Genomic DNA, 12,705 nt, shown 5'->3' with positions numbered 1-12,705 from the left:
GACTATTCCGTCATCAGTGGGCTGTTCGCCACCAAGCTGACATTAAAGCTGACAAGTAAAGTAAGCTTGGAATGAACCCGAAATCAGCATATCTTGAGGCCACCTGATAACGCCGATTGGAGTTTGCACAGAAAGAGTCTGCCTCAGTAACCAAACGTATCCTGCAAGCTTTGTAATTCTGCAACATTGCTCTAGGAATGTCATTCTTGAGATGGACTTCCGAAGTCGCCACGGCGCTATTATCGACCTGAGGTCAGAGTCAATAATGCTATCCATCGAAAAAGCTCTGCAGCTGCACACGCCATCAGGAAGGCCCACCTTGAATACGCTGAAAGACCACGTCATCATTCCTCCTCGCTCAAACTTCTGCATTTCCATCGACACTAAAGAATCAAGAGACATGTGAGGCATCGTTGAAGGCAACCAGCACCTGTTGATTAACCGCGAAATTTGGGTCGCTTGAAAAATAGCTGAGCTGAAGAACAGAACGCAAGAGTGATGCTCACGAACTTCACCAATGAGTACAAGCAGGTGAGCAAAGGCATGACGGTTGCCTACATCGACGAAATATTAGAAGCCAGCAATGCTTTCCCGTTCACCGAGTCTACTAAACCTCCTACGATAACTGAAGCCCTTCAAACAGCTTTTGACATTAATTATAGACTTTTGATGAATAAACAAGGACAGCTCAGAAACCTTCTCCTCGAATACAAGAAGTGCTTTGCATCACCATCAAGAAATCAACAGGCCCCTGTCGCGAAACATTGAATCGTAACAGAAGTATGTGCCAGGCCCCTTTGTCAGTGCCCGTACAGAATTTCAATGCGAGAACGCAAGGCCATAAGGAAACAAGTCCATGGAATATTAGGTGACATCATCCGGCCGTCAAAGAGCCCATGAACGTTACCAGTGATTTTAATGAAAAAGAAAGACGAAACTCTACAATTCTGCAAAGACTATCGCCACGTGAACAAAATCACGAAGGACGCATATCTGCTCCCTCGGATAGATGACGCCTTAGATCGGCTCCACACTACGAGGTGCTTTTCTTCGATGGACCTCAAGACCGGCTATTGGCAAATCGAAGTCGACGGGAGAGACCGTGAAAAGACTGCTTTCATAACACCAGACGGCCTGTTTGAGTTTAACTCTTTCCTTACCACGGGAAAATTGGCCTATTTTTGTATGTTGCAGCTAGGAATTTTCTGTGCCGTTGCTACTAGGTTTACAGTGCCATGCAATACATCAAAATAAAGACGAATGAACGTACTTTTGAATGCTTTTTATTTTGAAGCAATAAAAAAAATTTATTTGGCGCAAAAAATTCGTATACAAAAAATTATAAAATTTTCATGAATTTTTTTTAAAAACGAAGCGATATCTCCGACACAAAATTTTTCTGAGGAATTCTGAAATATACAAAATGTTTAGTAATCACAGGGCAACATTATTTAGAAGAATTGTTAAAATTTACGAAGCTGTTTTTGAGTTACAAAAAAATTGCCTGATGCATAGCGAAATAGTGAAGTTCTGAGTTGGTCCTACGCGAGATTTTTTTTTTCAAGAAAAAAAATTTTTCAGCAGAATATTTCATACCAAAATGCAAGTACTAAATGTAGGGTTTGAAAGGTACATTTGACGAAAGAACTGGCAGATTTAAATAGGTAACAAAAATTGACAAACACAAATAATTAGGTTTGTTCACAACAAACATCGTAATGATATACTTATATCTTTCGAGTAAAAAATTATGGAAAAGTTATGAGAGATGCAAAATATTTAAAACAGCGTATTGGAGTAGGATTGAAAAAATGAAAGTTATAGCTCAAGAACTTCTCGAGCTATAAATTGTGCACTACTGCGGAGCGTCATGCCGAGGTCGATGCCCGGATCCCTCTGGGGTGGGAAGTCCATGTGTCTTTGTGCTGGAGGCAGCACATCGCGCCCAAATGAAGTAGACACGCTAGAAATAATAATAATATGTCGGACACATACAGAGCAAGTCAGCCAGCTCCAGAAAACGATAAAGAAAACAGAAGGTGAAAACCAAACTTACTCGCGACTAACAGCTGACGTTCCCGGCTGATCTGATAAAATTTCTTCATTGGAAGTGAAATCCGATGTCACCACATCGTTGTCCGATTCCTCACTGCTCGAGAAATCCAAAAGATCGCTCGTCGAGGGGTGGGCATCGAGCTAAATCGCTTTTTTCCGAGCGCGCGTGGTTTCGGATGTTGACGCCATCACGCGGATCACGTGCGTTTCAACCTTTGAATGGGCGCGCCCTTTAAAAATCACCGCCACGCGATAAAAATGAGAACCGTACAGAAACAGAAATTCTAGTGTGTGTATAATTGCCTAGATGGCGCTGCAAGTTCATACGCACGGTGTTTGTTGAAAAATAGGGGCATAAAATCGTCGTTCACCGGTAAACGATGCCTAGTGGCGAGGTAAGGAAAGAGTCGTGCTCTTCGGCTTTTGCTCAGCACCTGCAACTTTGCAACGAGTCATAGATACTGTCCTGGCTGGCTTGAAGTGGCAGACTTGCCTCGTTTACTTGGACGACATCGCTGTGTTTTCCTCAGGCTTTGACGAACACCTTCAGTGCTTTGAATCTGTACTTCAAGCAATTAGGAGCTCTGCACTCACCTTAAAGCCAGAGAAATGTCACTTCGCCTACGAGGAGCTTCTATTTTTGGGCCACGTGATAAGCAAGATGGGAGTGCGCCCAGACCCGCATAAAACAGCTGCCATCACCCTGACAAGACCCACCGACAAGATAGCCGGAGGCAGATTTCTCGTATTGTGCACCTATTACAGGACTTCATCAAGAACTTTTCACAGAACGCCGAGCCACTAACGCGGCTCACGAAGACCTTTCATTGGTTCAATAGAATGACCAGAACAGACCACGTCACAATACCACCATCCCTACAAGTTGTACCCCATCGGATTATTTGGTAGCTACGTGGGATGGTCAAGTGTTTGTTGCTAACTTCAGCATTTGGCCAGGTTTTCGTTACACCGATTCAAATTGATTAGTTTTATTCATTATAGTGCATGCTTCAATGTTTAGTAATCTAATAAGCTTTTTCTTGACCTGTCAAGTGAAAGAACCAGAAGTTATCTCGTGTTAGTTTCATTCCAGGTAAGCACCATTCGGCAGCTGAAGTGAAACTTTCTTTCCAAGCGACTTCCCACTTTTCTATAGCAGCTTACGTTTCTTTAAAGTGGCTGGAGAATAGTAATTTTGAAGAAAAGTGCTAGATTACTTCAGTTTAAAAATATTTGCTACTTTCTCGTTATGCTGTAAAAACATTCTTGGTATTTTTAGATCCAGTCCTTCCAAGTTGGCCAATAGAGACGCACCAAACACTGAACCTATTTTCGAGTGTTTCAGTAAATACTTTCTGCTTAAGAACGCTTTCTGTCTCATTCGGCTTTTCAAGGATACCATGAATAACTTCGCTCAACCTACTTTTAGGCCAATCAGTTTGCAAACTATTTATTTATTTATTTATTTATTTATACTGTTATCCAAAGGCCGAGACAGGGTGGAGTACTGAAATAATCTTCACATATTGTTCAAAGACACAAGTATTACACAGTGAATCAAGACAGACAGTGCATCTGGCAGCTTTAAACACAACTATAGACCATACAGACCATACAAATCATAATGCAAACGAAAAGCAAATCTAACCAAAGTACAACGTGCAAAAGTATTCAAGTTTTACACAGTAGTGACCACCATTGAGCAAAAAGCAACACAATCGCAGACACTACACTGAACATACACTGTTCCACATGCTTCAACATTATAATCATGGAAATCGGGAACTTTTCTTATAATTAGGTCTAATTATTTGAACTGATGTCAAAGCATACAAGCCACTTTTCAATAGAAAAAGAAGGAAGGTAAAAGTGCTTATATACAGTTACCTTGAAGAATAATAGGGTGGTATAATTTTTTCAAATTCCTCTGAATAGGTAATTTTAGTTATATTATTCAGTAGCACGTTTCACTTTTCAATCGTTTTTGAAAAAAGGGAGTACTTAAAGGTGTCACCCTTTGCGGGTATGTGCACAAATCGATCCTGATGGCTCGATCTGATAGACCAAGAAATACATGACATTCTGTTTTGTATGTATCTGTGAGGGTTAAAGTTGAAGCAACCGTGTTTCATTAAGTGAATGAATTTCAATCTAGCCACTTTTCGTCGCAATGAAAGCTCAGGCAAGTATAGCTGAGTGAGCATTTCGGTCAATGATCCTGTGTACCTATATTTCGACATAATAAATTTTGCTGCCTGTCTGTGTTTTTTTAAATTTTTTTTATTTCCTTCTTTGGATGGGGATCTTATATTATGCTACCGTATTCAAGGGTGGGTTGTATGAAAGTCGTGTGTGCACTTAGTTTAACATTTTGGGAGGCAAACTTTAGATGTCGTAATGACTAAATACTTGAAGTACCTTACTTGTGTTAATGGCTTACTATCTGGCATATGATTATAAAGGCATATGATTATAAACTAACACATTTTTTGTTTTCCTAGTTGTACACACGCATACTGTGTTCTTTTGGTTTATTTTTATTTTCCATTGTGTACACCAATTAGTAATAGATTGTAGTGCTGAAGCGAACGCTAACTGATCCTCATGACATGATATTTTAGAATATATCAGGTAATCGTCCACAAATAGGCAAACAGTGATTTTTGCTTCTAAGGTCATTTGTAATGTCATTTATATAACAAAGAAATAAAAAAGGCCCTAAAACCAACCCCCGAGGAATGCCGTATGTTATATTTAAAGTTTCTGATTTCCAAGTATAGCGCCCTATTAGTTAAATATGAATGAATTCCCTTAGCTATATTTGAATTTACTCTGAGATCAAGTAGTTTACCAAGCAAGTATGAGTGCGAGATGCGGTCAAAAGCTTTCGATAAGTCTGAACGAATTCCGTCGATCTGTTTCATTAATTACCTGAGCAAAATGGTGCACTGTCTCTGCAAGTTGGGTGATTATGGATAAGCGGCTCCTAAACCCATGCTGGTTAGGATTAAACCTGTGAGTTTTTGAGATAACTAAACAAGCTTTTTGATAGTATATGCTCGGATATTTTACAGCATGCACATGTAATGAATATTAGTCTATAATTTTGTACTTTATGTTTATCACCTGTTTTGTGTACTGGTACGACTCGCGCCATTAGCCAGTTACGTGATAATCTGTGCTGTTTGATTGTTAACAGACTGTTGACAAACATGATTGTTGACAAACTGCTGGAACATTTTTACCGATTTTGCAAGACAACCTAAGTGAGCTGTATTAGATTCAAGATTCTAGATGTTAGTCTGAATATGTTTAAACAAATCTCTCGTCTCAGCTATAATGTCCTGTGTTTTAGTTTTCAAGTCAACTAATTCTTCTTATAGCAAATTCTGACTCTCAAGAATTTAATGCAATAATTCACCGTTCGTGGGTTCCCAATTTTCTTCAGCATCACACTAAACAAAAACATGCGTACGTGTAACAAGTCGTACAACACTCTTGTGCAGGACTATAGAAAAAATAACAGTTGCTATTAAATGTAGACCTGACCTGCAAAAAGATGATGAAATGCTCAGTGAATGACATAATTCAGGCCCAACGTGCCTGCACAAAATAAATGAAAGGACACAACCCACGTTGACGAAAAAAAAAAGGACAGAACGCTTCCATTGTTTCGTCTGCGTCCGTCAGATTTGTTCACGATGAACCAACTAGCCCAAAGAACGCGTTCTAGTAAACAGATTCTTTAAACAGGTGAGCTACAACTGGCTTTGCTATATGTGGTTCTGCCTGCATTACGTCAAGCGGCAACAACAACAGGCCCTAATTTGCTCCGCATTTGAAAAAAATTGAACGAGCTCATCACAGGGCAAGCCCTCATCTAGACTTGAGTTGGAAACAACGACGCTAGGCAACACTAGACCTCAATAACAAAGCTGGCTGATGTGAAAGTTCTTCGCGCTCTTTGCACCCTTGAATTCTTCCTGCAAGAAGTATGTTTGATGTCCCCCCAATATAAGGAGAATGTGGTATTTGCTCACTTTCTTCCTAATTGCGGTTTCTGCAGAGGCAGGCATCCTAACATGGTTGAATACATAGCTTGGCAAGAAGGTCACATTATCTGTTCACGCGATAGTGTTGAAGAGCTCATTTAGCATAAATTCGGGCATCTGCGAAGGCATCACTAGTTGTGGGTGAGAAATCATCTTGTGCGTGACTGAAAAATTGAGAAAAATGCATTAAAAAATAGTAAGATTTTCGGGATTTGAGTGAGGACCCAGGTCATTTGCCTGGCAAAGAGCTGTTCCACCACACAGCCCTGCGTCTGCTTAGAAATACAGTGAAAGTAACTTCCCCTCACTGTGAATTCAGTGAAAATAACATTTATGCTTCACAAACGCGCGTCCTGTGAGCTTCATAATAAAACCTGTATTATTGCAGTAATATCGCGTGGTACAAGTGTACATTGCCATTGGGTGTCAGAACAAGCTAGGATCATAACGACTTTGTGGTTTAAAGCCAGCCACCTATTAGAAAAAGGCACACATATTACTGCCCTCAAAACCCCATAGTGGTTACACTGAGGAAGTTGGAAAAGATATCACGCGCATAATAGCTCGTGCTTTACAGCATCCTGCCCATTGCACAGAATGCAGCTATAGTGCTTATCGGTGCTTCGCCTGCGGCTGTGCCGCAGAATTTAGGAGGATGTCATCACTTCACAATTATTACTATAGAGACCGCTTTTTCGGAATCTCCAAGCTGCATTTTTCATGAGTCCTTCATTCCACCTAACTGCCTAACTCTGGTGATGAAAAAGTTAATAATTTAAATTTATTATTTCTGTCCCAAGTTATGTGTTCATTTTTTTTAAGATGCCGGCCGCTATAGAAAAGGTAAGTGCGAAAACAACGAGTGAATACTGCCTTTTCCTGATATTTAAATGGTATTGAATGCATTTCTTAATACACCTCAATTATTCACAGAACCTACAGCATTTACAGGAGGTGCAACAGTCCACTGCCCCATAAAGCCCCCTGATACTGCTATAGTGAACTATAGTTCACTACAATACAATACACCGCCAGCGCCACGAGTGGCGACTTGCGGCGACTTCAGTTTCAACTGTCGTGCTATAAATCATTGGCTCTCCCTCACCCCGTGTTGTATGCAAGCGCATGAGTGCGAAGGTGACAGCTATGAAAAAACATGTAGCCCACCTCAGTGGAACAGTGGGTATACGGTGCTCGGCTGCCAACCTGAAAGTCGTAGGCTCAATCCCGGCCATGGCGGCAGCATTTTGATAGAGGCGAGTTGATAGAGGCTTGTGTACTGTGCAATGTCAGTGCGGGTTAAGGAACACCATATGGTCAAGATTTCCGGAGCCCTTTGCTTCGGCGTCTTTTATAATATTATCAGCGTCTCTTATAATAATATCTATATTAATAATGTGGAAGTATGTGCAACATCGTTGCACATAATCGCAATATGACAAGTTTTAAGCTTCATTTTAACGTGATAGTGATAAAGTAGCCATAAAATGGTTTCACTGAAGGAGCTTATTTGCTCACCAACTTTCCATCGCAAAAATTTTCGGAATCCATCCAGTATGAGGAGAAGCTGCAATTGCATTCTCGATGGGGGCACGGGGAAAAAAATACGTCAGCAACACTGCAGCTCCATTAGAAGATGAAGAATCAGAAATTCACAAATATAAATTATCAATATAGAAAATGAAACAGATAATTTCAGCAATGATAAATAAAATAATAACTAAATAAGTAAAGCAATTAGGAAACAAGTAATCTAGAAGTAATTGCTTCTACAGCCTGAATCTCTTTTTAACCTTAATAAACTCCTGAAATGCATCGGCCAATTTCCCTTCACTGAATCCTAGAGACAAAGCCCCCCAAAAAGTACATTTCGAAGGTTGGCGAGATAGAGTAAGAGTTGCAGAGCAGGAAGCATGGGCGTGGAAAACCTGAGACAGCGAGAGAGCAGAAAATGAAATGCGAGGAATTTTCTTTTTTAGCTCTTTTTTTTTAAGGAAGAGGGGATGACAGCCACAGGCTTCAGCTTTTTTTCTGTCTTTGTCACTCCTACATGTGCTCCAGGAGGCCTTGTCAGTCATGCTAATTTCTTTTTGGTAATTACGTATCAAGTCCGCAAAACAAGTCGGCATTCATGCTGCGGTGCTACTACTATAGGAAGCATTAGAGTAACGTTTGCAGGCGCTGAAGGTGTCGCTGGCATAGCGAGCACCATAGGAGCTTTGAAATAGCGTTGGCCATCCTGCAACCGCATCGCACAACCGCAGCGACACCATAGCCTTGAAACCAGCGCTTTTCGGTCACACACGCGACCGCTATTTCGGATTTTCTGCAGGAAGGCCGCGATTTGTACCGGCTACTCGGGTTACGACATATGCAGAGTGGCAGCGGCCGCACCGTAAGGGCTCGCGGTGCGCTATTCTAAAGCTTCATAATGAGTTCATCTCTGCTTGCGACAAAAAAGCGAAAGCGCTTTTCACTAAGCGAGAAACTGGATCGCACCATCGAATCCCGACACATGAATGTGAATAAGCTGGAGGCCTTCGTCCTGCATAGTTTGTGCTGTATGCATCAAAAAACAAAACAAGACGAACTTTTTGAAGTAAATGTGCGCTTTTTAGTGTTCACTTGTGCATTTGTTTTTTCTCGCGAAAAACAAGTTCAAGGACCCAACGTTTTAAAGGTAAGTCATTTTGGTCGATCGAAAATAAGCATTTATGGTTAATTTTTGGGCTTTACTATAATGACCTTTTAAAATAATGAACGAATTGCCGCCGCCCTCCGAAGTTTATTGTACCAAGATTTCACAGTAGTAGATAATGGGACCCCAAACAAAAACCAATCATTAAGGGAAGCAGCTAGACCAGCTCTGGGCAAATAAGAATTGAGATAAGAGTTTGACACCGCAGCCTTGTTATTGCGACTTCAACTGCATACGTGCCACAAAATTTAGGTATCATTCCAGTAATGAGTTAGATGTTGCAACTCCATGGTCTTCAATATGGACGGCAGAGAAAATTCTTGTAACATTTTAGGAACCGAGTACGCCATGCTGGAATCAGTCAATGGCTGATGCAAAGGCTGTGACGAGTGATTTTTGAGCTTGTAGCGTCATTTGTTGAAACAAGAAATGATTTTTGGCTGACTTTAATAAAGATTTATTCCAAATTCCGGGCTGCATGCTGCGCTATAATATTTGGCTTGTGTGTTTTTGGGAGCCTAGACTACGGATAGGTAGCGTTTTCTGACTATGCTCAAAACGTGTTGCAAAGCCCCTATAAGACTACGTAGTTGGTGCATAAGAAGTTCATAAACATTTCACGTGCTCATGGTTTAGAGCATGCAACTAATTACACGGAATGCAGCCATATGTGAAAGCTTTACTGACAGAAGCCACTATAAAATTTATAGATTACATTGTAGTAATCCACAATTTAAACTTCTTGAGAAGTTTAAATTTCTTAGTGAACCAGTGGTGAGTAGTGTTGTTCACCAAATTTGATGGAGACATGATAGGCCGAACAATGGCACGCTGAGAACGCTCGCTTGTTTGTTCTTGACCAAGTGGGCATACTTGGATAGGCACTTCTGCCTCACGCCAATTTTTTCTCTTGCTTACTACCATCTTACAGTGGCTCAACTCCTATATTTTCTGAATTTTGATGATCAGGGTAAAATAGCCCTTTCAATCCATTTTACCCACTGCCAAGGAAGGGCGTATCTCGGGGTTGGGTGGTAAAAGGGTATATAACATGCTAAAATGCCCACCCCTATGGCTGGGCTACTTCGTGTTAACAGTGTACACGCCCCCAACTTCGAGAGTTTGGCCCAGTTTGGCGTAATCATCTTATCAGGATGGCGTACTAAATCTGATTTCAAGCACTATGCGCAGGAGTGAAATAACTGCATTTACTGCAAATACCGTATTTACTTGCATTATTTACGCACTTTTTTTCGCAATTTCGGGGCTCTGACAAGAGGGTGCGAAATTACGTGGGGATTTCGCGTACGCATATTAAGTACTGTGCAATAGTCCTAAAGCAGGCAGTATATCCATTTGGAAAAAAAAAATAGTAAATTTGAGCACAAGCAAAGTGTACTTCCTAATTTAACACAATTAGCTCGTACTATAACCGGTCAGATCCGGTTAAGTGCGGTCTAATCGGAACCACTGATCGATCGCCTGATTGAGAATCATCGTCGCGGCCGCTTCACTACTCTTGCTCACCCAAAGTGTATCGTCCTCGGTTTTGTCGAGCCTCTTCGAATGCCCCATTTTCTGAAGGCTCTTCTCGGCATTGCTGGGAGAAAGTGGATCTTACAATACGGCAATACCGGATGACCTAAGCATTCGCGCATGATTGAAAAGGCCTTTTTCAATGGCAGGAAACGTGTATTAGCAAGCACGCATTCTTTTGCTTCCTCCCATACCGAACGCACCAATCGTCACACGTTGAATTTCATGCTGAAATGTTCCTTTTTTTTTTGGCAAACTCTTTAACCACGAGCTTGAATTTTTTATATATATTTGCTGTAGCCCATCACAAGGAAATAATAATCGACAGACTGATGGCAGAACCTAAACTGCCAAAATTAACTAAGCGTGGGTTAAAGCACTGATGCAGAGAACGAGTGGAACAGTTGGCCCTCGCACTCCTTTGGTGCTGAAGGTTGTCTGAACCATGATGTGAGCGTGCATTCTCATGGTAGCAGGTGGTAGTAGACAGGTAGTAGAGATGGGGAGATAGAGAGAGGCAAACACTTGAGCAGTTCCGGCGACCCGTCAACAGGTGTGAGCATTCAAGTACAGCATGAGGTACGTTCGGGCGAGGTCCTCGGATGAAGAGACTTTGCACTTGCAGGCCATTGGACTGCACTCGCTTGCTTGACGAGGCGCTGCGCGCCCATCTATAGCATCCAAAGGTCCAAAGTCTCCGTGCATGTGCCGGTGAGCAGGCGCGAGCGGGAAGGGGTGCACAAAATATGCGAATAAAAATTCTGTTTTTTTTTTTTTGTAAAACTGGCAAAATACTTTGAGTGCCCAAATTATGTGAGTAAATACGGTAACATCCCCTATAAAGTCCTTGGTATTATTGTCTATTAATTGTTAGTTCTGTTTATATAGTGTCTAACAAAAAAAAATACAGCCCTCAAAATTTTCGCTTCCTTCATTGATATAGCGAATGTCTTGTTCTTAGAGCTTTCAGGAAGTATGGGAGGAATGGTCAGCTGCGAGCTCGTAATGATAGGTCACAACAACTGGCAGATGAAAAGTGTTCCCCATCATGGCTACAAGGCTAAAGCGACTAATGCTTTCTCCTTTATATGCACATGTACTGCACATTAGAACATGTATTTTGCATTTATTGTGCCTATATATGCACATCAAGCGGTTGACAGCCACAGTAGCTAGTTGGTAGGGCATCGGAGGTGTTATTCAAAGGTCGCAAGTTCGATCCCCGCCCGCGGCAAGTTATCTTTTTGTCAACTTTTCTTTCTTCACATTTACATTACATTTGCTACAAATACCACCGCCTATAATATCCTCGGTATTATTGTCCGTTAGGTCTCATCAATTCGTCATCATGTGGCAAAATGACTTCTTCCTTGAGTTGCTGGCCATGCAAGCTGAGCTCACCTTTGTAATGAGTCCTGTCTGCATCTCCTGAAGAGTTCCATCGACAAGGCCATCAATTTTGCTGTGGTACTGGTGCTGTAGAACAACAAATGTGCACAATTAATCCTCTGGTTTTGTAATCACACGGTAGTCTCATTTGACAACCTAAGAACTGTGCATATCTGTTAGGTTCATTTATTCACTTATACGTGAATCAACAGTCTGTTAAGGCACAACGTAAAAGGGGGTTGAGAAATATAACAGGTAGTGAAGATATATGCAGGGCACACACACAAAAAATGCAAAAATGTATCTAATATGCCAATTTCTATGGCTGTATTGCCAACATAAACACCATTGAAGTGGTGCACCACATTGGATTAGTTGTGCTTGGCTGCAGACATGAATATCGCAGGTTCGATCCCGGCCGCTGTCGTCGTATTTCGGTGGAAGCCCGTGTACTATGCGATGTCAGGACACGTTATTGAAGAACACCACATGGTGGTCAAAATTTCTGGAGCCCTCCACTACAGCATCTCTCATATTTATATCATGCTTTCAGGACGTAAAATAGTAATATTACCGTGGTAGTGATTCTCAATAAAGTAATTTGCACAGCAATATATGAAACATAGTTTGAGGAAATTCAACATCCCAAAATACAACTGTAACAAGTATTCCGCATCACATACTATCTCAAGGTGAAAGATGCGCTTCAATGATATCCACGAACACTTCGTAAGCCCCTAACATTTCCGCCTCCATCAGCCGGTATTCAATCCCGCGACCTGCGGGTCAGCAGTTGAGCGCCATAACCAGCGAGATAGATAGTTTACGGAATGTTTCTTACCAAAAACGTCATCAAGGCCGGTTGAAGTGGCGATGGTAGCGAGACATGAAGTTTAACAGAGCCAATAAAGACGAGCCCAAGAAAGAGGTTGACATCTTATCTGGTGTCCCTTGAGCTGTCAGACATCATGAACC

General features: G+C 41.4%; 1 protein-coding gene across 1 annotated transcript in view; it reads right to left on the bottom strand.

The window, feature by feature from the left end:
* The window catches only part of Cadps (calcium-dependent secretion activator 1), a 721,673-nt gene that overhangs the window by 163,879 nt on the left and 545,089 nt on the right, over positions 1–12,705 (bottom strand). The window contains exon 26 of the mRNA XM_075882731.1: positions 11,743–11,817. Within this exon, the coding sequence (XP_075738846.1) occupies positions 11,743–11,817 (75 nt within the window). The remainder of the gene's footprint in view (positions 1–11,742; positions 11,818–12,705) is intronic.

The sequence above is a fragment of the Rhipicephalus microplus genome, unplaced genomic scaffold (genome assembly GCF_043290135.1).
Source record: "Rhipicephalus microplus isolate Deutch F79 unplaced genomic scaffold, USDA_Rmic scaffold_13, whole genome shotgun sequence".
In the NCBI taxonomy this organism is placed as follows: Eukaryota; Metazoa; Arthropoda; class Arachnida; order Ixodida; family Ixodidae; genus Rhipicephalus; species Rhipicephalus microplus.
Note: the sequence above shows the minus strand (reverse complement) of the source record. Positions and strands in the feature narration are given on the sequence as shown.